Source organism: Haliotis rufescens, unplaced genomic scaffold (genome assembly GCF_023055435.1).
Source record: "Haliotis rufescens isolate VD_foot unplaced genomic scaffold, xgHalRufe1.0.p SCAF_8, whole genome shotgun sequence".
Classification (NCBI taxonomy): domain Eukaryota; kingdom Metazoa; phylum Mollusca; class Gastropoda; order Lepetellida; family Haliotidae; genus Haliotis; species Haliotis rufescens.
In genome coordinates this window covers 47,532,481-47,555,835 of record NW_025964372.1, presented here as the reverse complement: position 1 = coordinate 47,555,835, position 23,355 = coordinate 47,532,481, and the positions used below count along the sequence as shown (strand labels likewise).

Sequence of the window (23,355 nt, the reverse complement as noted above, 5' to 3'; positions counted from 1 at the left end):
GATGCCTCAAAGGCAAATAGACCTACGAGTTATATCTACAAATCTTAAGAACATTTATTTCGAAGCAAATATCAACAATCACCTCCTTGTCCTCTCGTGTATTCTGAAAGGTGCAAACAACCATGTTGTATAGGTGGGAATTGGTTTAGTGTTGGTTTTCTCCCTGTACTACACAGATATAACGTAGTCTACATCACCAATGAGTTCAAGTCAGATGTCACTGATAGTCAGATGGAATTTCATGGGATTAAACCTGTTAATATGATCATATTGAAGATGATCTGGTTTGCTTGATATCAAATTATCATATATATATATATCCCAGTTAGCATTCAGACGTTGGCCCAACGTTGGCAAAGGTTGGCAATGTCGCGGTCGGATTTCATACGTTGGCCAAACGTTGTTTCAACGTCAGTTCGCATTTCGGAAATTATTTCCAAGGGGCGCTACTCTTAATTGACAGCTTCTCATGGAGGGCGCTGCGTTTTTGCGCCTCTCGACGAGCAGACGACGCGACACAAGCACAGGCTCGATCATCGGAATACTGTTTTCTTCGAATACATATAGAGGTAAGTGTTTAATTAATGTCTTGTTATAATGTTCCAACAGTACCCGAGAAAAAACAACCATTGTACATTCAGAAATATCAACACGAGTAATTATTTTCCAGAAATTGAAAACACCACGTTCACTAACTTCATGACCGAAGCCGAATAGGAATATGTCACTCTGATTGCTTGCAAATATAGCATATTATTACTAGCGTTTCCAAAAAAATCGAGCTTGTCCGTATCATAAAGTTTGTCGTGATCGAGAGGACATGATAGTGCAAAGAAATGTGCACCGTATGTCGTAAGTTGCAGTGTTGATCTTAGCTGTTTCTAACAGTTGGAGGTCACCGGACAGCGAGCAACCACATGACTACTGACTATGGTATTTGTAAATGAATACTGGTTGTTCCTATTCTCGCATATGTTTAAAAATAACAAGCAAACTCAATTGAAAAGGTGAAATTCGTTATCGCTTGTGACAATTAACTTTACGGTGAAAAAGATCAATTAAACTGAACAACTGAGAACGAGGCTTCTAAAACTCAAAGCATTCCGTGTACATGATATAATAATACCATGCAGACTCCTGCTGATCCATGTATGGAGCTTTTCCTTGTTGTCGGCAACACCGCGAGTTCAGTTTTCGATCACCAATCAGTGGCCGTGGGATCGTGTTTGTTGTTATTTGAAAGGGATTGATTATTATTTATTTGTGTATATTAAGAAATGATTTACTACTACGGGGAGTTATGGTTAAAACTAAGGGAACGTATTGGATTAAATTGGGTACGAAATAGTCAATAAATCATCTCCGATTGAGAATAATATATTTCAATAAATATTTACAGAGATGTTTCAACTTTGTCTTATATTGTCTCAGATATAGCATTTTGTTAATTTTCCCAACGTCACTATCTCTGTGAATTTTAGAACATATATAAATATCCTGGCATATTAATATGTAAAATATTGGTGTTATTTTAAAAAAAAGATTAAATAGAATCTATAATCACGATTTTAATTAAATACCACAAAGTGTTAACAGTTCTATTACTGATTGGAAGGTCAATTCATAATCATATTCAACATTCATGCTTGCAACATGAGAACTATTTATTTTATTTGGAAATATATATTTTTCATTTATTTGTTTATTTTTCACATCAGATTTTAGAAACTCCGCCAACATATGTTATTTTGCATTTGCAATGCAGAAAGGCAAAGTTACTGCTTTTGAATAATTACAGTTGATTTCTATAGGCTGATGAAACTATTTGTCAAAGTTAACACCGCTGATGACATACTGTTAGTAAATGAGATTTATCTCTGCTGGTTTATTTGAGAATGTGATACAAAGGAACACTTTTTATATTAATTGGAGAGATGCAGGGCAAAGGTTGATTTTGATATGGGTATTTTATAAAACAGTATGATTTTTTACATGTTTTGAAATTAGAATTATTTTCTTCAACATTTGTGCAACTTATAACTTGAAAAGAAATACATGGATTCTTTTCCAATTTGGAGTAGTTTCTATTCCAATAGGAGAAGTTCAGTGCAAAGTTTGATGTGGAGGTGGAGGTAGCACTGCTGAAACATCACATTATTATTTCAGACATCACATTATTATTTGGGGGAATGCAACCATTTGTTTATGTCAAAAATATGTTCCTTGCCTTGTCATTTTTATTATATTTGTGTCATTGTTTTTTTATTCAGTTAGCAAGGCACAATGAGGAAAGACCATGGATACAGTTGAAGATCATCCCTGTGATAAGTTCTTCTCACTCTACATCTGATGATTGAAAAGGCTCCTCAACCACTCAGCCCAAGTTCTGACTTGTCATTTAACTAATAAATAAAGGTCACTGAATCCAGAATTTTAGTGTCACTTTGTTGCTGTCATATTCTTTAATGGATCAAGGATATGGATCATAGGACATCTGACGCATGGACTATTTTGCTTGTCTCAGCGTTGCTCCTCAATGCTGAAGGTATTGGGTAAGGCCAAGAAATATTAAATCTTTCAATTTGTGCCGGGCTTATTGTCTGCTGGGTGATAGTTTTAATTTGCAAACTCATGGGAAAATCACATATCTTTTAATAGTGTTGAAACATTTGTGAACAATTTGCACTATGTCTTAAAAAGGTTTTGGGGAAAGTAAATATTATATCACTAAATTGTACATGTAATTTTGAATTTTTTTCTTCGCCATATTTCAAACTATGCATGCTGAGGTACCCTGCCAGAAGAGAACAAATTTCATTGGCATGCTCTTTCATGGATAGTGTTCAGAATGAATTTAGCTTGCAGAACGTATTGCTTGTTACCTGATGTCTTAACAAGACTGGTACAAACATTTCAGGCTGCCTGGGAGGTAGTGAGGAATAAAAAAGGCGTAATCTAACTTTGGGTCAACGTTGGCCATCAACGTTGGGTCTATGTTGGCTATCAACGTTGGCCCAACGTCATTTTGGCCGGCGGCCCAACGTTGGTCCAAAGTTGGCTGAACATCGTTGTCCCAACGTTGGGTCAACGTTGGCCTAACGTTGGCAAAGAAACGTTGGCCCAACGTTGACCAAACGATGTTCAGCCAACGTTGGCCCAACGTTGGCCCAACGTCTGACTGCTATCTGCTTTGTAATTGCCAACAAAATTCAGCCAAACTCACACGATGCACCAGTACTGCCTTTGGCGGCGGGAGACTGTACAACAAACCAGGTATCTGTCCTCTCTGTGTTGATGTGTCTGTAGTAGACATCGGAGAGTCTGTAAATGTGAAATGTACCCCATCTACTGTTACTGCATCCTTTCCTTCCTCTCCACAGACAGTGTTAGGTCCCTCCATGTCAACACACAGAGTGTAGGTCGCACCTGCTGTGAGGGAAATAAACCTGGGAAACAGGACGTCATTAAGCCGTCCCCCGCCTTGACGCACCTTCAGCTCGTCCCCGCCTTGAAGCGTCATCTTTGTGTTCAGGAAAGGTTCATCAATCGCCACGTTATTGGCGTCATACACTGTTATTGTCAGTGTATACTCTGCATCTCTCCAGTGTTCACCATACAGCTGACACCCCAGTAGGAGAATGCTCCGACTAGGTGAGAAGGAGATAGCACGTATCCCACTTCTCAAACTACGATAACGGTGAGCCGTAAGCCTAGCCACTTTTTTACAGGATGCCTTGTGTTTCAAACCAATAGTATTTCTCTGTGAATGTTTAAATGGAGATATGTCAACAGTTGTGTCTACGGTTCTGTCCATTATTCGTACTCTCTCATCCTTTTTCACCACCCCAGATGGGCCGACAACCTTAACCAGATGCTCCAGGGGGATGCTGGTAAACCGAATCTCATACCTCATCTCTCCCAGGAGTCTCCGTATGTTCCTAGGTGTGTCACTCACACCTCCCTTCCAACATCTTTCCTTTGTCCAGGACAGCACTGCGTCAAATACGTCTTCCTCTTTCAAATATAAAACATCTGACCTAACAAACTTATTCATACAATCGGAGCAAAGTTTCACAAAGCCGGGAGATTGGATGACTTCCTTCCCTCCTTGAGTAAGAATCTCCAGGGCCTTCTGTTCCAGGTCCAGCTCCCCGTAACCATGACACTCCTCCAGGATCTGACAGACATTGTCTTCTGACAGGGACTTTTCCAGGAACGTTTCACACAGTTTATACAATGCATCCAGAGAATATTTCTTGGAGGTGTACTTTAGTCCTGTGACTGTTTTAGCGTTGATAGTGGCCTTGTCTGTGTACACATACCTACAGTAACATGTAAGAAAAAGGACTGGGTAAAAGTAAAAAAATGAGTTTATGATCTTTTGAGCATTTTCGAAACATTAATATAAAAGCAGATAAAGAATACGTAAGGTGTTATCTTATTTTGTGTATTAATTTATCTACCGCTAGATTAATCTCCCCTTAAAGACGTTGGACACAATAAGTGAAACCCACTACAACGCTGTGAGATGTAACATGAAGAGAGTGTACAGTGTACTTGTACCCAGTAAAAAAAACACCTTTCCATGCTATATTTTGTTGTAGGTGGCATCCACGCATAGTGGGGTAGACCTCAAATGACATGATTTACCATCACTATGAAAAATTTGCTTAAGCTCACTCCTTGGAACACATTATCCTAATAGTCTAATTAAACTTACTTTGTGGTATTTATTACTATTTAAGTTTGTTAACTACATACAAGTATTGTAAAAAATATATTTAATGTGGCTCGGGTATCAAAAGAACATTTACTCATGTAAATAGTTATTTAGAAGAAGGTATAAAATCAGCATTGATTACGGAAGGTGCAATTATCTCTTGGTAATGGATGATTTGTAAAAGCGCTAGATTAATCTCACCTTAAGAACTCTTTGAAGATGTGTGCCTCAATGTCGGGTATGGTTACCTCCCCTGTCTCCGCCAGGGGGCCACAGAACATGGCATGGAAGACACAGCTGCGACTGACAAGAACGTAGCGGTGAGCTCGGACCACCTGTTTCTCTGACCCCACACGGAAGGTGACGTCACTTAAGTCTTCCGTTTCGAGCATGCGCAGATTACACTCTGTGACAGTCTTCCCAGCCTGCCAGTTGTCGACTAATCCAGATTTGGGGCTCGCACCTGACATCTTGTAGCTTGGAACAGACAAGAAATAAATACATACATATTATAGAACATATCGACAGTAGCCCTCATTAAATCAGTGTAAAGGTTCTATTAATGAGTATTGAAATTCACTAAATAATTCATTGTTTTCAATAACGTTTGAGTGAGTGAGTATGGTGTTACGCTGCTTATAGCAATATCACAGTGGGGAACACAGGAAATAAGATTAATACATTGTACTGATCTGAGTAATCGAACCTGATCTTCGGCGTGACTAACGAACGCTTTAACCACTAGGCTACACAACCGCCCCAAATAACATAGGCATTTCTGGGCAAAAGTTGTTTGTTTACAAATAGCTCACACCGGTTTCGTAGCATTAGCCTGAGAGAGATATGTTAACACATATTGAGGTATGACCTGTAATAGGTATCTAACAATGAAATGTCATTCGGTTGAACAGTATGAAATTAATCTCTCTTGAAGGTAAAGCCAGATATAAAAGGATGTTATTCAAAGTTGATGGCACTATCGGAAGGGGCATATATAGGAATTGTACAGCCCAGAAAACATGTTTATCAAATCTCTAAAATCCACATGCCCAGCTTTCAATAAATGGTTAAAACCCATATAACTCAACCCTATCTCCAAAGACTAAAGATACAACTTTACTGTTAGACCAGTGGGGATTCCGGGTACGAATATAGATTGCCATCAGCTCGTCGTGAGAGGCAACTGACTATAGCTGCAATATAGCCGAGTAATCAAACAAAACAAAACAAACTGCATATATATAACTCACAACTTCATGAACTCGGTCGAAAGGCAAATTGAACTTTTCAGGTCAGATGTCCTGTTTTTATTACCATCGACAAAGGTCCATACAAATACGAAGGTCAATGTTAGAAATCTGTTGAACTGACCCCTTTATATTGAGCGAAATCTGCAAGTATCCGGTAGCCCATAAAAGTCATGCTTCACAATCACATCGGGGACAACCACATGACAACAAACCTTACAGCCAACCCTTACCCGTGAAGATCGGGGGTAGAATACATCTTCAGCAGCCCATGCTTGTCGTAAAAGGTGATTATGCTTGTCGTAAGAGGCGACTAATGGGATCGGGTGGTCAGGTTCACTGACTTGGTTGCTGCATGTCATCGTATCCCAATTGCGTGAATCGATGCTCATCATATTAAACACTGGATTGTCAGGTCCAGACTCGATCATTTACAGACCTCCTTAACATATTTGGAATAATGCTGAGTGTGGCGTTAAACAACAAGCAAACAGACAACCCTAGTCTGTTTGCATATGTTTTGTGACTGGTGGTTGTGGCATTTTGAATGATCTACCAACCTGTAACTACAGTCAAACCTGTTATGTCCAATTCGGGGGAGCAGATAAATAGTTTGTATTATCCAGGATTCGACACATCCGACTGGGCCACAAAACCTAAAGCAGACACGTACCATACCGTGCATGTTACATGAAGGTACATATCAAGTCTGTACTGAGGAACATACACATAATCGTTTTTCACATCCACATTTATGCATTCACAAGCAAATTCAACCTCGACTTAGGTTGCACTTGTAAAGATTAGTCAGTTCGACTTATCAGGGTAAGTCGAACTGACGTTTAACTATTGGGCCTACAAATTATTTCGAGACCACACAACTATACGACATATCCAGATGAAAATGGAGATAAGTCCGGTCGAGTTTGCCACGACCGGACTTGTACATTCGACACCACCCTGGATTCGACACATCGGAGTTCGAGAGCTTGACTCAATAAAATCAATGTTTCGATCAATAACACTGAACGGAAGGCAGCTGCATTACTTGACCAAGATAATCAAAGGGACACAACTCTGTAAAGACTAATTCAGACTGATGTTATCGCCGAGGAGTTTGTACACATCGTTAATTACGGCTATCAACATGATTTAAGTCTCAAATAGTGACTTCATTATTGACGTGATAGCCGACAGATGTGCTACAATGTGTGCGATAGCCTGCACTACCGACAGTTATATCCTACTTGTATATTACAGGAATAACAGTGTCAACCCCTTGATATGTCAGATTCATACACTCAGTCAGGTCGATAGCACCACTCTCTGTACACCAGACAAGTCACCGTTCAGTGCAGCTGTGTAAACAGTGTACACCTTACCAGGCGACTAACGGGATCGGGTGGTCAACCTCGCTGACTTGGTTGATGCATGTTATTGTATCCCAATTGCGTGGATTGATATTCATGATGTCACTAGCTGGATTGTCTTGTCCAGATTCGATTAGTTACAGACCGCCGTCATATAGCTGGGATATTGCTGAGTGCAGCGTTAAACAAAAAACAAACAAACAAACAAACACCTTCCTGGTCTGGTATAGATGGTTTGAACACGGCGAGCCTGAGAGTCCTCTTCACCTGTTGGCAACTGTAATCTTAGTTTCCTTTCCGCATGGCATATCTATATTTTATGAGTGCTTCACTTGCTGTCATGCGAAGGATAACTCTGTCAATCATGAATACACAATGCCATTTTAGAAAGTGGTCAAATGTAACTAATGTTATATTTGGGATAACACTTTCTTAGTAAAGTACAGATTCTAGTACTTTTTTGGGTTGAGACCCGTCCGGGATTCGAACCCACACCTGCCAGGGTGAGGCACCTAATCGCCAGCACACAAAGTCAGCGATCTAACCCACTCAGTCACCGAGGCTTCCACAAAAATGAAAGTCCGACAACTGGTAGTCGAGATCACGTACTTTGAGTACCCCCTGACAAGTGTAAATTGGCACGGCTCCCATGGCCGAAAGCTATGAATACACAATGCCATTTTAGAATGTGGTCAAATGTAACTAATGTTATATTTGGGATAACACTTTCTTAGTAAAGTACAGATTGAAAATCACTCGAGGAGCTGGAAATGGAATGAGATGTGTCGGGTAACGCTGGCTTATGGGTTGCCATATTGACACTTCATCAATATCTTGTTGATATTGCCTGACTTGGGCTTTCTTCTCACCCAACGGAGAGTACAAGAATATAACGATCATCTAGTTATCTAACAATAAACCTGATGCTTCAGAGGATGATAACGAATTGCCAGTGCAAGCTGCGTCAGAAGTTTACACATCACGCCCTCGACACGACTGGTAGGTCATCTCGCGGATCAGCGATCCAAGCAGTTTGCTGATTTAACTGCTCTTGTGCAGCATATTCATCCAGCCACAGGTCAGGTTTTTTGTGGGAAAGGGCAAAGGTCAGGAACATAGTTTGCATATGGCGGATTCACACATTTTAGATGGACATGTCCATGTGTCAACTGCACAGCCCCTCAGGGAATCTCAGTGAGTGGAATTTGGGGCTCAAGTCAAGCCGGCCAAAAGGCCATGTCAAGATCTGTCAGTTGAGTATAGTACAATCAATGTGACTACGCTTACTGATGACTACTATGAGTACGAGCAAGGTAGATCTGAAACAATTGTAAAAGGTCGTCTCAAAAGTTACTTACAATTTGGCCAGCAGATAAACTTTGAAAAACAGCGTTGTGTTATAGCAATCATGGTGATTGTCCTAAAAGTTTGATATTCATCTTGCATATCATTATACACATATCTACTCATCTCACAGGGACTTTTGTTTGGGATAGTTACTTTTTTGAAAGACCATATTTTGGCTGGAGCTTCAAAAGATGAGACATGTTCGTCAGGTTGTTATTACCGGGTTTTGTTTCAATGGTAGAAAAGTCACCAGACAGAGTCACAGTGGAGTCGCTAGGTTTTTGACTGGACACAACTTCCATGACAGTTATTGTACCCACAAGAACGGTATATTAGGTTGGAGACGCCATACTTTACCTGTAATATTTAGGCGCATACATGTTAGATATGTGGTTTCTGTTGTTGGTCAAATAATTTCCATGAAATTAGTGCTTGGGCCTAAAATACAAGTAATGATAAGATCCTTTAGTATGGACACTGGTATGTCAGGTTCATGGCACAGCAAGATAGTGTTGTCAGATATGATTCTGTACTGGTCAGACAAGGTAAAGCAGAAAACATCTAGATCACTTGTTCAGACAGCATGTACCGAGAAAGTAGTTTATTGCAATGCCAGTGACAGTGGCTATGCAGGTTATTGTGTAGACGTGGGCTGTGTAGCTTCTCATGGACAGTGGTCAAAAGAGGAGATAGCTCGAGTTCAACATGGAGAGGCAAGGTCTATATTACCCACTGTACATAAAATACACCGTAGTTACATTTGAACAGTTAATATCTTACCTTGGAACACCTTGGAACACCTTGGAACACCTTGGAAAACGGTGAACGCGAAAGAGGTGTGTGATCGATGTCACCTGTAATTCACTATCTGTATATGGGCGTATCATGTGATGATAACAGGGGACAACTCATATGATACTCTATCTCCTGATACGGCTGTAGCGTCACGAAGCCTATGAGTTACAGTATTCGTTGTCCTTGCAAAATATCTGAGTTGGATCCCCCACATGGGTACAATGTGTCACGTCCTTTCTTTGTACACTTTGTACTCTCGGCTTACTATATTATCTGTTCTGTTTTTGTTTTGTTTTATGTTTAGGCTTTAGTGGTGCAATATAGAGGATGGTGCTCTGTGTACGCGAACAGCGGTATACAATTGTAACATATTATAAACAGTTATCGGGTTGTTAAACGGTTTTAGACTATAAACCCAATTCGAAGTCAAAGACGATGGATGACGGGATAGTTAACGCTTCCTCTACGCAACACACTGTCCTTCACATTAATATTGGCCCCTTATGAGTTCATTGCCAAGATAAGGCTACAACCACCGACTCACTCACACACTGTTACCAAGGTTACTAGACACTTCCCAGTGGTCAGAAAGTCAAGCACCATTTAAACATAATGGATGTTAAAATGACCACCCGATCCCTATTGATTCTGTCCTGGTGACAAGCATGGATCACTGTGGGCGCATGCTGTCGACACCATGTAAACGTCCATTGTGGCCACCCGATCCCTATTGGAGTCTGTCCTGGTGACAAGCATGGGTCACTGTGGGAGCATACTGTCGACACCATGTAAACGTCCGTTGTGGCCACTCGATCCCTATTAGAGTTTGTCCTGGTGATGAGTACGGGTCACTGTGGGAGCATGATGTCGACACAATTTAAACTTTCATTGTGGCCACCCGATCCCTATTGGAGTCTGTCATGGTGACGAGCATGGGTCACTGTGGGCGTATGCTGTCGACGCCATTTAAACTTTCATTGTGGCCACCCGATCCCCATTGGAGTCTGTCATGGTGACGAGCATGGGTCACTGTGGGCGTTTGCTGTCGACGCCATTTAAACTTTCATTGTGGCCACCCGATCCCCATTGGAGTCTGTCCTGGTGACGAGCATGGATCACTTGGTGCATATGCTGTCGACGCCATTTAAACATCAATTATGACCACCCGATCCATATTGAGTCTGTTCTGGTGACAGCACGGGTCACTGTTTGCTTTTAGTGTCGACGCTATTTACACAATACATTCATTGTTACCATTCAATCCCTAGTCTACAGCTGTTTGATGAATCTTGTACATTACAAACCTTGCACCAGATCGTGTAGCTAGGCAAAACAGACTAGATGATCCTTGCACTTTACATACCATACACCGGATGGTGTAGCTAGGCAACACAGACTAGTTCTCCATGTACTTTACATAACATGGACCAGATCGTGTAGCTAGGCAACACAGACTAGATTATCCTTGCACTTTACATAACATGCACCAGATCATGTAGCCAAGCAACACAGACTAGATGATCCATGCGCATTACATAACATGGACCAGATCGTGTAGCTATGCAACACAGACTAGATGATCAATGTACTTTACATAACATGCACAAGATCGTGTAGCTAGGCAAAACAGACTAGATGATCAATGCACTTTACATAACATGCACCGGATCGAGTAAGTAGGCAACACAGACTAGATTATCCATGCACTTTACATTTACCGTTATATGTATCAGACCTTCAAGCTGGGGCAGCAAATCCTACTATCCATGTACTTTAAATATGCTACCAGATCGCGTAGCTAGGCAATGATGGCTAGATAATAGACGGACTTTGCACAAGACGCAGCAGATCGTGTAGCTGGGCAATACATTAAGGCATCAGATGAACATATTTTGGTTGCAATATGCGCTTTATTGAACTGAGCTAATATCTGAGAAACAAAACAATAAAGACATAAGAACAAACTCATATAAATTCTGTAAAAGTGATGACCAACTTCTGTATTACAATTGTAGCAATGTCTCGCAGTAGACTTTGACACCGATATGAAGAAAGTGACATGGTAATGATACAGAGAGCACATACATGCATATACAGTAAACTACGGTTATAACGAACACGCTTATAACGAACTGGCGGATATAACGAACTGGTTTTTAGGTCCCTGCCATTTGCTGTATATATGCTGTATATATGCTTATAGGCAAAATTAACGAGATTATAATAAACAAGTTACACATTCGTCTTGAATAGCAACAGAGGGCTGATTAAAAGGGTGATTGATCATTGGGTATAAATAACTCTTTTGCAACTCATGTTTCACATAAGGAATATATACATTGCTTATCGGATTGACTGTAGTTGTTAAACTGAGCACACTTACAATGGATTTAACACTACGACTTTCAAAGAACCAGTCCGTACGTTTGTTGTCGAAGACAATAGAAGTAATCTATCACTGAACACATTTTGTTTGTTTAACGCCGCACTTAGCGGTATTACAGCTATATGATGGCGGTCTGTAAATAATCGGGTCTGTACCAGACCATCCAGTGATTGATATCATGAGCATCATTCCGTAATTGGGATACAATGACATGACCTTCCGAAACCGTTAGTCGCCTCTTATGACAAGCATGTGTTGCTGAAGACCTATTCTACCCTGGATCTTCACGGGTCCACTGAATACAAAACCACATCTTAGATACAGCATAGTTCAGCGGCAATGTCGTGATCAATATCAAAGGGAAGTATGATTAACAAAACACACAACAAAGCACACGTGCATTTATGTTTTCACGTGCCCTACAAACGGTGAGTAACCAAAATGACCTTCACCCTTCATTACGTCACTACAGACTTGCACTACAGCTTCAGGCATCAATCCAAACCACGCACAATACATTATGCTCTTGACGTCGGTATTTAAGATGCCTCAAAGGCAAATAGACCTACGGGTTATATCTACAAGTCTTAAGAACATTTATTTTGAAGCAAATACCAGCAATCACCTCCTTGTCCTCTCATGTATTCTGAAAGGTGCAAACAACCATGTTGTATAGGTGGGAATTTGTTTAGTGTTGATTTACTCCCTGTACTACACAGATGTAACGTATGTGTAAAAGTCAGCGACACACACCTGATACACCAGAACTGCCTATGGCGGCAGGAGACTGTACAACAAACCAGGTATCTGTCCTCTTTGTGTTGATGTGTCTGTAGTAGACATCGGAGAGTCTGTAAATGTGAAATGTACCCCATCCACTGTTACTGCATGCTTTACTCCCACACCTGAGTAAGTTGCAGGTCCCTCCATGTCCACACACAGAGTGTAGGTCGCACCTGCTGTGAGGGAAATAAACCTGGGAAACAGGACGTCATTCAGCTCGCACCCGCTGTGAAGCGTTATCTTTGTGTTCACGAAAGGTTCATCATTCGCCACGTTATTGGCGTCATACACTCTGATCGTCAGTGTATACTCTGCATCTCCATTCCACCCACCAGACAGCTGACACCCCAGTAGGAAAATACTCCGACTAGGTGAGAAGGAGATAGCACTTATCCCACTTCTCAAAATCCAAAACATGTTAGACGCAAGACTAGACACTCGTTTACAGGATGCCTTCAGTTTCCAACCAATAGGATTTCTCTGTGAATGTTTGAATGGAGATATGTCAACAGATGTGTCTACGGTTCTGTCCATTATTCGTACTCTCTCATCCTTTGTTACCACCCCAGATGGGCCGACAACCTTCACCAGATACTCCAGGGGGATGCTGGTAAACCGGATCTCATACCTCATCTCTCCCAGGAGTCTCCGTCTGTTCTCAGGCGTGTCACTCACACCTTCCTTCCGGCATCTTTCCTTTGTCCAGGACAGCACTGCGTCAAATACGTCCTCCTCTTTCAAATATAAAACATCTGACCTAACAAACTTATTCATACAATCAGAGCAAAGTTTCACAAACCCGGGCGATTGGATGACTCTCTTCCCTCCTCGAGTCAGGATCTTCAGGGCCTTCTGTTCCATGTCCAGCTCCCCGTAACCATGACACTCCTCCAGGATCTGACAGGCATTGTCTTCTGACAGGGACTTTTCTAGGAACGTTTCACACAGTTTATATAATGCATCCAGAGAATATTTCCTGGAGGTGTACTTTAGTCCTGTGACTGTTTCAGCATCGATAGTGGCCTTGTCTGTGTACACATACCTACAGTAGCATGTAACAAAAAGGACAGGAAAAATAAAAAAAATGAGTTTATGATCTTCTGAGCATTTTCGAAACAATGATATTAAAGCAGATAAACGTAAGGTAAGGTGTTATCTTAATTTGTGTATTAATTTATCTACCGCCAGATTAATCTCACCCTTAAGACGTTGGACACAATAAGTGAAACCCACTACAACGCTGTGAGATGTAACATGGAGAGAGTGTATAGTGTACTTGTACCGAGTAAAAACAAAACACCTTTCCATGCTATATTTTGTAGTAGGTGGCACCCACGTGTAGTGGGGTAGGCCTCAAATGACATGATTTACCATCACTATTAAAAATTTATTAAGCTGACTCCTTGGAAAACATTAACCTAATAGTCTAATTAAACTTACTTTGTGGTATTGATTACTATTTAAGTTTGTTAACTACATACAAGTATTGTAAAAGGGACCAAAAATAGAAACACTTGAGGGAAAATAGCAACATATTTAATGTGGCTCGGGTATCAAAATAGCAATTGCTCATGTAAATAGTTATTTAGAAGAAGGTATAAAATCAGCATACATTATGGTAGGTGCAATTTTCTCTTGGGAATGGATGATTTGTAAAACCGCTAGATTAATCTCACCTTAAGAACTCTTTGAAGATGTCAGCCTCAATGTCGGGGATGGTTACCTCCCCTGTCTCTGCCAGGGGGCCACAGAACATGGCATGGAAGACACAGCTGCGACTGACGAGAACGTAGCGGTGAGCTCGGACCACCTGTTTCTCTGAGCCCAGACGGAAGGTGACGTCTCAGAAGTCTTCCGTGTCGAGCATGCGCAGATTACACTCTGTGACAGACTTCCCAGCCTGCCAGTTGTCGACTAATCCAGATTTGGGGCTCGCACCTGACATCTTGTAGCTTTGAACAGACAAGACATAAATACATACATATTATAGGTGAGGTGAGGTGAAATTGGGTTTATTGAACTTATATAGCGACGTGCATATACGTGTGTATGTTTGTGTGGCTGCTTGTACTACTCCGGACTGATGCTGATTTATAGTGCAAGCTCACTGAGATACCATGCCGCAGTTTAACATGAATACCCCACTCAGACACAGTATACTGACTCTGAGCCGACCAGTCCTTGTTTTAGCCCCTTAATGCCGAGCGCCAGACAGGGTAACAACAAGTACCATCATTTAACGTCTTTTGATATGACGCGACCAGGGATCTTCTAGCTTTGAACAGACAAGACATAAATAGATACATATTATAGAATATATAGATGATATAGAATATATAGACAGTAGCCCTCATTAAATCAGTGTAAAGGTTCTATTGATGAGTATTGAAATTCACTTAACAATTCATTGTTTTCAATAACATTTGAGTGAGTGAGTATGGTGTTCCGCTGCTTTTAACAATTTTTCAGCAATATCACATCCGGGAACACCAGAAATAAGCTTCACACATTGTACCCATCTGAGTAATCGAACCTGATCTTCGGCGTGACTAACGAACGCTTTAACCACTAGGCTACACCACCGCCCCAAATAACACAGGCATGGCTGGGCAATTTTTGTTTGTTTACAAACAGCTCACATTGTTTTCGTAGCATTAACCTGAGAGATGTCTGTCTACACATAATGAGGAATGACCTGTAATAGGTATCTCACAATGAAATGTCATTCAGTTGAACAGTATGAAATTAATTTCTCTTGAAGGTAAAGCCAGATATAAAAGGATGTTATTCAAAGTAGATGGCACTATCGGAAGGTGCATATATAGGAATTGTACAGCCAAGATAACATGTTTATCAAATTTCTAAAATCCACATGCCCAGCTTTTAATAAATGGTTAAAACCCATATAACTCAAACCTGTCTCCAAAGACTAAAGATACAACTTTACTGTTGGACCAGTGGGGATTCAGGGTAAGATTGCCATAGATTGCCATCAGCTCGTCGTGAGAGGCAGCTATATAGCCGAGTAATCAAACAAAAACAAAACAAAAATATATTAAAACTGTATTTCCAAATGCATATATATCACTCACAACTTCATAAACTCGGTCGAAAGGCAAATTGAACTTTTGACGTCCGATGTCCTGTTTTTATTACCATCGATAAACGTCCATACAAATACGAAGGTCAATGTTAGAAATGAGATGAACTGACCCCTTGATATTGAGCGAAATCTGGAAGTATCCGGTAGCCCATAAAAGTCATGCTTCACAATCACATCGGGGACAACCAAATCACAACAAACCTTACAGCCAACCCTTACCCGTGAAGATCGGGGGTAGAATACGTCTTCAGCAGCCCATGCTTGTCGTGATCGGCGACTAATGGGATCGGGTGGTCAGGTTCACTGACTTGGTTGATGCATGTCATCGTATCCCAATTGCGTGAATCGATGCTCATGATATTAATCACTGTATTGTCTGGTCCAGACTCGATCATTTACAGACCGTCTTAACATAGCTGGAATATTGTTGAGTGCGGCGTTAAACAACAAGCAAACAGACAACCCTAGTTTGTTTGCATATGTTTTGTGACTGGCGGCTGTGGCATTTTCAATGATCTACCAAACTGTAACTACAGTCAAACCTGTTGTGTCCCATTCCGGGGAGGAGATAAATAGTTTGTATTATCCGGGATTCGACACATCCGACTGGGCCACACAACCTAAAGCAGACACGTACCATACCGTGCATGTTACATAAAGGTACATATCAAGTCTGTAGTGAGGAACAGAAACATAATCGTTTTTCACATCCACATTTATGCATTCACATGAAAATTCAACCTCGACTCAGGTTGCACTTTTAAACATTTGTAAGTTCGACTCATCACAGTTGAACTTATTTTTAACTCCTGGCCCACAAATTATTTTGAGACAACACAACTATTCGACATATCCAGATGAAAATGGAGGTAAGTCCGATCGAGTTTGCCACGACCGAACTTCACATTCGACACCACCCTGGATTCGACACCTCGGAGTTCGAGAGCTTGACTCAATAACATCAATGTTATATCGGAGTTTCTATCAATAACACTGAACGGAAGGCAGCTGCACAACTTGACCAAGATAATCAAAGGGATACAACTCTGTAAAGACTAATACAGACTGATCTTATCGCCGAGGAGTTTGTACACATCGTTAATTACGGCTATCAACATGATTTTAGTCTCAAATAGTGACTTCATTATTGACGTGACAGCCGACAGATGTGCTACCACGTGTGTGATAGCCTGCACTACCGACAGTTATATCCTACTTGTATACAACAGGATTAACTGTGTCAACCCCTTGATATATCAGATACATACACTCAGTCAGGTCGATAGCACCACTCTCTGTACACCAGACAAATCACCGTTCAGTACAGCTGTGTAAACAGTGTACACCTTACCAGGCGACTAACGGGATCGGGTGGTCAACCTCGCTGACTTGGTTGATGCATGTTATTGTATCCCAATTGCGTGGATCGATATTCATGATGTCACTAGCTGGATTGTCTTGTCCAGACTCGAAAATTTACAGACCGCCGTTATATAGCTGGAATATTGCTGAGTGCGGCATTGAACAAGAAACAAACAAACCCCTTACCTGGTCTGGTACAGATGGTTTGAACACGGAGAGCGAGAGAAACCTCTTCACCTGTTGGATACCTGTAATCTTAGTTTCGTTTTGACACTTCCGCATGTCATATATTTATGTATATTTTATGAGAGCTCACTTGCTATCATGCGAAAGACAACTCTGTCAATCATGTACACGCCTCACACAGAAACAAGACAATTACTGGACATTGAGAGATTGTTATTGTTTAAAGATGGTGTAGCAAGGTGTGGTAGTCCAGCCACTAGGCTGCTAGTCTAGAAGTGGTGGACATATCTAAAAATAGATATTGGAAGTCCATGTGAAGCTGGAGAAATCACAGAGGTTGCAAAGGGTATCAACTTCTTTGAAATAGTGAGTGAGTATGGTTTTATGCGGTTTTTAGCAATATTCCAGCAACATCAGGGCGGGGTACGACGGAAGTGGGCTTCACACATTGAACACGTGTCGGGAATCGAATCCGGGTCTTCGGCGTCACGAGCCAACGCTTTAACCACAAGGCTACCCAACCGCCCCTTCTTAGACATTTTTGGAGATTTTGCATCGAGAATAGACATCTTTTCAGCTTCAGCTACAAACCCAGATATTATTTTATATTTTGGGCTCGGCATTAAAAGGATAAAACAAGGGTTCTAGAAAAACGGCATTAGTCCGGATTAGTACAAGCACGCACGCAAGCACGTTGCTATATAAGTGCACTAATCTTGAATGCCGTTATACACCATTTCACCTCCAAAGAAACACAAATATCATTCTGTTGCCAAACAGAAATGAGAGGATTAAAAGTAGAATGTGTCTTACACTTGAAAAACAACTTTTCGTGTAAGACATTGCTCTGGGTCAAATTTCACACGCCCCAGCTTGCATGAAAAACCTTTTTGAACTTTTGTATATGAATCGGAATTTCCGCTCGGACTGTCATTGTCAAAACAAGGTAATTTGGACAAGAAGTTCAACGTAAGCTTCAGTGCATCAATGATCTGATATCCTTCAATAACCATCAAATAGCCAATTCTCTGCCACTGATTTACCAACCTGAACTAGAAACAAACGAGACCCATGAGACCGCCACATCTGTTTTATATTTAGATCTATGCATAAAGATTCAGAGTGCCTCAGTGAAGCCTTGAAAACATTTTATTGTAGACACGTACAGGACATTTCCAAACTTGAGTTACAAAAATGATGCCCAGCGCACTATTACCACCAAATCTGTCCACTTCCTTTATGCAGTTTCGTACATAACGTTCCCCGCGACGCTTGTAAACACGATGTCTACCATCCGCGCGGTGTAACATAAAACGTGACTCATCACAAAACCAAGCTTGTCTCAATCGCAGCCGACGGTGCATGTCGGTCAAAATGGCACCTCAAATTGGTCGTCTACTGCGAATACCTTCAATGCGTAAATGGTCCACACTGTCGTATCCTGGTATTGGTATTGCCGTAGTTGTAGAGGTGGCCGTGATGGTTCTTTCACGTTTTGACGTAGCCGTGTGAATCTGCCCTGTGCAGTATTTAAGTAGAAACCCCTAAACTGGTCATTATTCCTTTGGGGCGGTGGGGTAGCCGAGTGGCTCATCACTCTGAAGACCGGGGTTCGATTCCCCACATGGGTACAATGTGTGAACCCCATTTATGGTGTACCCCTCCTTGATATTGCTGGAATATTGCTAGTAGCGGCGTGAAACCATACTGACTCACTCACTCCCTTTACTCTGCAACAGAAGTATCGATATACTTCATGTTCTGGTCTTTCTTCTTTAACAACATGGATTATTGGAATGATGGATGTTACCACATGTGCTTAAGGTTGTACAAACAATCATGTGAGAGAAAAGTCAATTGTTTTACTTTGAATTACTCCCTGCACTTGTAACATAACGATTGTGCTTAATCTATATTTTTTTATTACAAATAAGGTGGAATGTAACGCCAAGAAATATTTTTTATATGATCTTTGTCAGTAAGTCATTGAGATTGCCGAAAAGTACTTTGTCACGTCCCGTGGTGAAATGTTGAGTTTAACACATTTCTCAAGAATCATTGAAGAGGAAGGGTAGATTGTAAAAAGGGCGATAGGCAGCTAACTCACTGCTGCTCTCACCTGCCTTCTCAATGAGAGGTTTTAGAACAGCTGTCTTGAAGCATGTAGGAATAGTTGATAGGCTTTGGCTCTGATGACATTGGCAATCGCTGGGAGCAAAATGTCTAAATTATCAAAAGTGAACTCTGTATTGATCAGAACCACAGTGGTAAGCCATTCAGTGTTTGCCTTTTTCACCTTCTCTGAAATCCTATTTCCTTCATTTGAAATATGACAATGGAACTTGTTTTCTCCAAGAGGTGTGCAACTGTATTCAAGGGACTGTGTGCCCAACCAGGTGGCGTTGTGGAGGGCATATAAAAGGAAGGTGAATTTGAATTCTTCACTCTCGCTTTATAAGTAAGCACGGCAAGTTGGTGTTGCAATGGATACAGACGCTTCAATCGACGTCATTTTGAATAAGCTCGCTTGACATAAAGAGCAATTTGAATCGTCACACAATTCATAAATTGGTGCTTCGAGAAAACAGTTCATTCAAACTTCTTTGGATATTAAGAAATTAAAACCTGAAAAGGACTATGTTTGTTTCTGCGAGGGGAACACAATTCCATTTAATTTCCATGAAGAGATGATTGATGGTTGAGTCCTGGAACAGAGGGATCAATTGGAAGATTGGTGACGTCAAAATTGGATTTTTATGAAACAAGTTAATCTGAAGGCATCTGGGAAACAGTACAAAATTACGTTTCTAACAATTTAGCTGATGCTTCAGAGGATGATAACGTATTGCCAGTGCAAGCTGCACCAGAAGTGTACTCATCATGCCCTCTACACGACTAGTAGGTCATCTTGCGGATCAGCGATGGCTACGAGATCCGTGCAGTTTGCTGTTTTAACTGCTCCTCATGTGCAGCATATTCATGTTATCACAGGTCTGGTTTTTCGTGGAAAATGGCAAAGGTCAGGAACATGTTTTTTGTATGGCAAATTCTCACATTTTAGATGGGCATGTCCTTGTGCCAACTGCACAGCCCCTCAGGGAATCTCAGTGAGTGGAATTGGGGCCTCAAGTCAAGCCGGCCAATAGGCCGGCCATGTCAAGATCTGTCAGTTGAGTATAGTAACGTTATTGATGGTACAATCAATGTCACTATGCTTACTGATGACTACTATGAGTACCAACAATGTAGATCGGAAATAATTGTAGAAAGCCGTCTCAAAAGTTACTTACAATTTAGGCTGCAGATAGGTGCACCTGACTTCAAACAGCGTGTTGGATTTGATAGCTAATGGCTGGAAAATGTCTTAGTCTTTCTAGATCAAACAAATATGTTTCCAAAAGCAGTGTGAAAACAGCGTTGTGTTGTAGCAATCATGGTGATTGGTTAAAAATTTTGATATTCATCTTGAATAGCATTACATACATATCTACTCATCCAATATGGACTATTGTTTGGCCAAACTTGGGATAGTTACTTTCTTGGAAGACCGTATTTTGGCTGGAGCTTCAAAAGATGAGACATGTTCATCAGGTTCGGTTATTTTCTGATTTTGTTCCAATGGTAGAAAAGTCACTATTGACTTCGTCACAGGTATTGAAGTGGCTAGTGGACACAACCCCCATGACAGTTACTGTACCTACAAGAAAGGTGGATAAGGTTGAAGAAGCCACCCTTCACCTGTTTGATTCCAAATGTAGGCACATACCTGTTAGATACTAATCAGTGGTTTCTGTTGTTGGTCAGTACATTTCCATGAAATTAGTGCTTGGGTCTAAAATACAACAAATAATAAGAGTGAGTGAGTTGGGTTTAACGCCGCTTTTTAACAGTATTCCAGTTTGTTCACAGCGTGTCAGCTTAATGTGAGAGGAAAGCCTGAAGTGATGCAGGTCTCAGACGTTTACCACTTTGGTGAAACCCACGAGCACGGGCATGGTGCTGACAAACCTAGAAACATAATCGGGGCGACCCGGGATTCGAACCTACAATCATAGGTTTCTGGCGTGCCCAGGGGACGCAACTCTGCACAGCGAATCGCGGCGTCTCAGACGACTGGGCCAACCGTGCACACTCTACTAATGATAAGATCCTTAAGTATGGATATTAGTATGTCAGTTACATGGTACAGGAAGATCCTGTTGTCAGATATGAGTTCTGGTCAGACAATGTAAAGCAGTATACTAATAGATCATTTGTTCAGACAGCATGTACCAAGAAAGTAGTTTATTCCAATGCCAGTGACAGTGGCTATGCAGGTTATTGTGTAGACGTGGGCTGTGTAGCTTCTCATGGACAGTAATCAAAGGGGGAGATAGCTCGAGTTCGACTCGGAGAGAGCTGAATGTGGTACATATGGACACTACATTGTCTCGCTGCAACCCAGGATCACCAACGGGTGAAATGGCTTACAGACAATCGATATGACGTGTTATTTATAGGACAAGGTCGCATGAAACATCACTTACAATCAGTTATTTGATTTAGCTTACAACGCAATGTGGAGCTTCATTTCAAGTGGATTTCTCGATATTAGTATCAGGAAGCAGATTATCTTAGCCGATAAATAGATCAGAATAATTGAGATATGGTACTACATTGTCTTGCTGCAACCCAGGATCACCAACGGGTGAAATGGCTTACAGACAATCAAAATTCCGTGTTATTTATAGGACAAGGTCGCATGAAACATCACTTACAATCAGTTATTTGATTTAGCTTACAACGGAATGTGGAGCTTCATATGTGTGTCGCACAGCGTGTTCCACTGTTAAATATGTTTGTCACAGAATATGCTCTAGGAGAATTATAAATGACAGAACCCTCAAAGCAAAAAAAAAAATAATTTATTATTATATAAGAGAAAACAAAAACTATTTACATAATTCCTACGAACTTCTTACCAATTATCTGACAATATTACTACTAATACTAATACTAATACTATAATACTAAACTAATACTAATACTGGCTAATACTAATATTAACCTAATATATACACACACAATACAATCAAAAAGGTTCAGGTATAAAAGATGTCACATGTCACATTAAAATATCATCATCAAAAACAAAAAAAATGTCTACACAGACATGTATAAGGGAATTGTCCAATGACAACATATAATTCTGGCCTTTCATGACACAGTATGAATGATGATGACAATAGATAGTCATTTGTAAATTTGTCTTCCACGACAAACAATGAGCACGTTAGAGTGACCTTAGTCAATGTATTGCCTCTGATGACAATAGTTCATATTAAAGGATGTGGAGATACAGCATCAGTGAATACTGCATTTACTCACTGCACTCTGATACAACACAGGAGTCACGTCTATACTGGACGCATTAACGTCTTGGCAGCTCATGTCTGTCTTCCATCAGACGGTCTCCCGCAACGTATCTTGGTGTGTATCATCTTGTTCCCAGGGTAGGACTAAAGGTCACGCCTGCATGACATTAACACTGAAAGGACGGTACCCGAGTAGCTGGGTGTCCAGCACTACTACTCACAATATTCAGAACATGTCTAAATATTCGGTATATACATATGTGGGTATATATACTCCATTACTACCACAAAAATACAAAAACACTTTGTTACCATTTTACTCTTTATTTACATTTACAATATGCACTAGACGCAACAACAAAGTTTAATAATTTACTATCCATGGAACATATTAATAAACTAAACAATCCTATTATACATGAATATGATTAAATATGAACTACTTACGCCCGATCTTGGCCCAACATGTACATGTAATGGTGGTCTGGCGTTCTCACCCTCGAGTGCACGACCCACACTGATTTGAGGGACGAACTCTTTATATACCATTGCATTGACAAGGACTTTCTGCCTCACATTCGCACAATGTACAATGTATCCGCTTGCTCTCACCTTTCATTCTCGCGTTCAAACCTAAATATACGAGTTCGCACTTGGCTCCATGCACACACGAGCATACGACTTGTTTATCAGTGTAACGTT

The 23,355-nt window shown here is 40.8% G+C and overlaps 2 protein-coding genes across 6 annotated transcripts in view; both read right to left on the bottom strand.

Moving 5' to 3' along the window:
• The window catches only part of LOC124152768 (BTB/POZ domain-containing protein 6-like), a 76,700-nt gene that overhangs the window by 17,718 nt on the left and 35,627 nt on the right, over positions 1–23,355 (bottom strand). The window contains exons 1-3 of one of the 5 annotated variants that reach the window (XM_048389076.1): positions 17,300–17,455; positions 14,325–14,600; positions 3,167–4,322 (exon numbers count right to left, since the gene is read on the bottom strand). The exons of 1 other annotated variant lie outside the window; for it this stretch is intronic. In XM_048389076.1, coding sequence (XP_048245033.1) covers positions 3,182–4,322; positions 14,325–14,404 — 1,221 coding nt within the window. In that variant the 5' untranslated portion in view covers positions 14,405–14,600; positions 17,300–17,455 and the 3' untranslated portion in view covers positions 3,167–3,181. Of the gene's footprint in view, positions 1–3,166; positions 4,323–4,921; positions 5,198–9,474; positions 9,564–14,324; positions 14,601–17,299; positions 17,456–23,355 lie in introns of those variants that run through there. 3 more of the 5 variants (XM_048389069.1, XM_048389077.1, XM_048389070.1) reach the window with 3 other exon arrangements.
• Positions 1–23,355, bottom strand: part of LOC125376847 (BTB/POZ domain-containing protein 6-like) — an 89,357-nt gene that overhangs the window by 47,328 nt on the left and 18,674 nt on the right. The gene's annotated exons all lie outside the window — the stretch shown is intronic.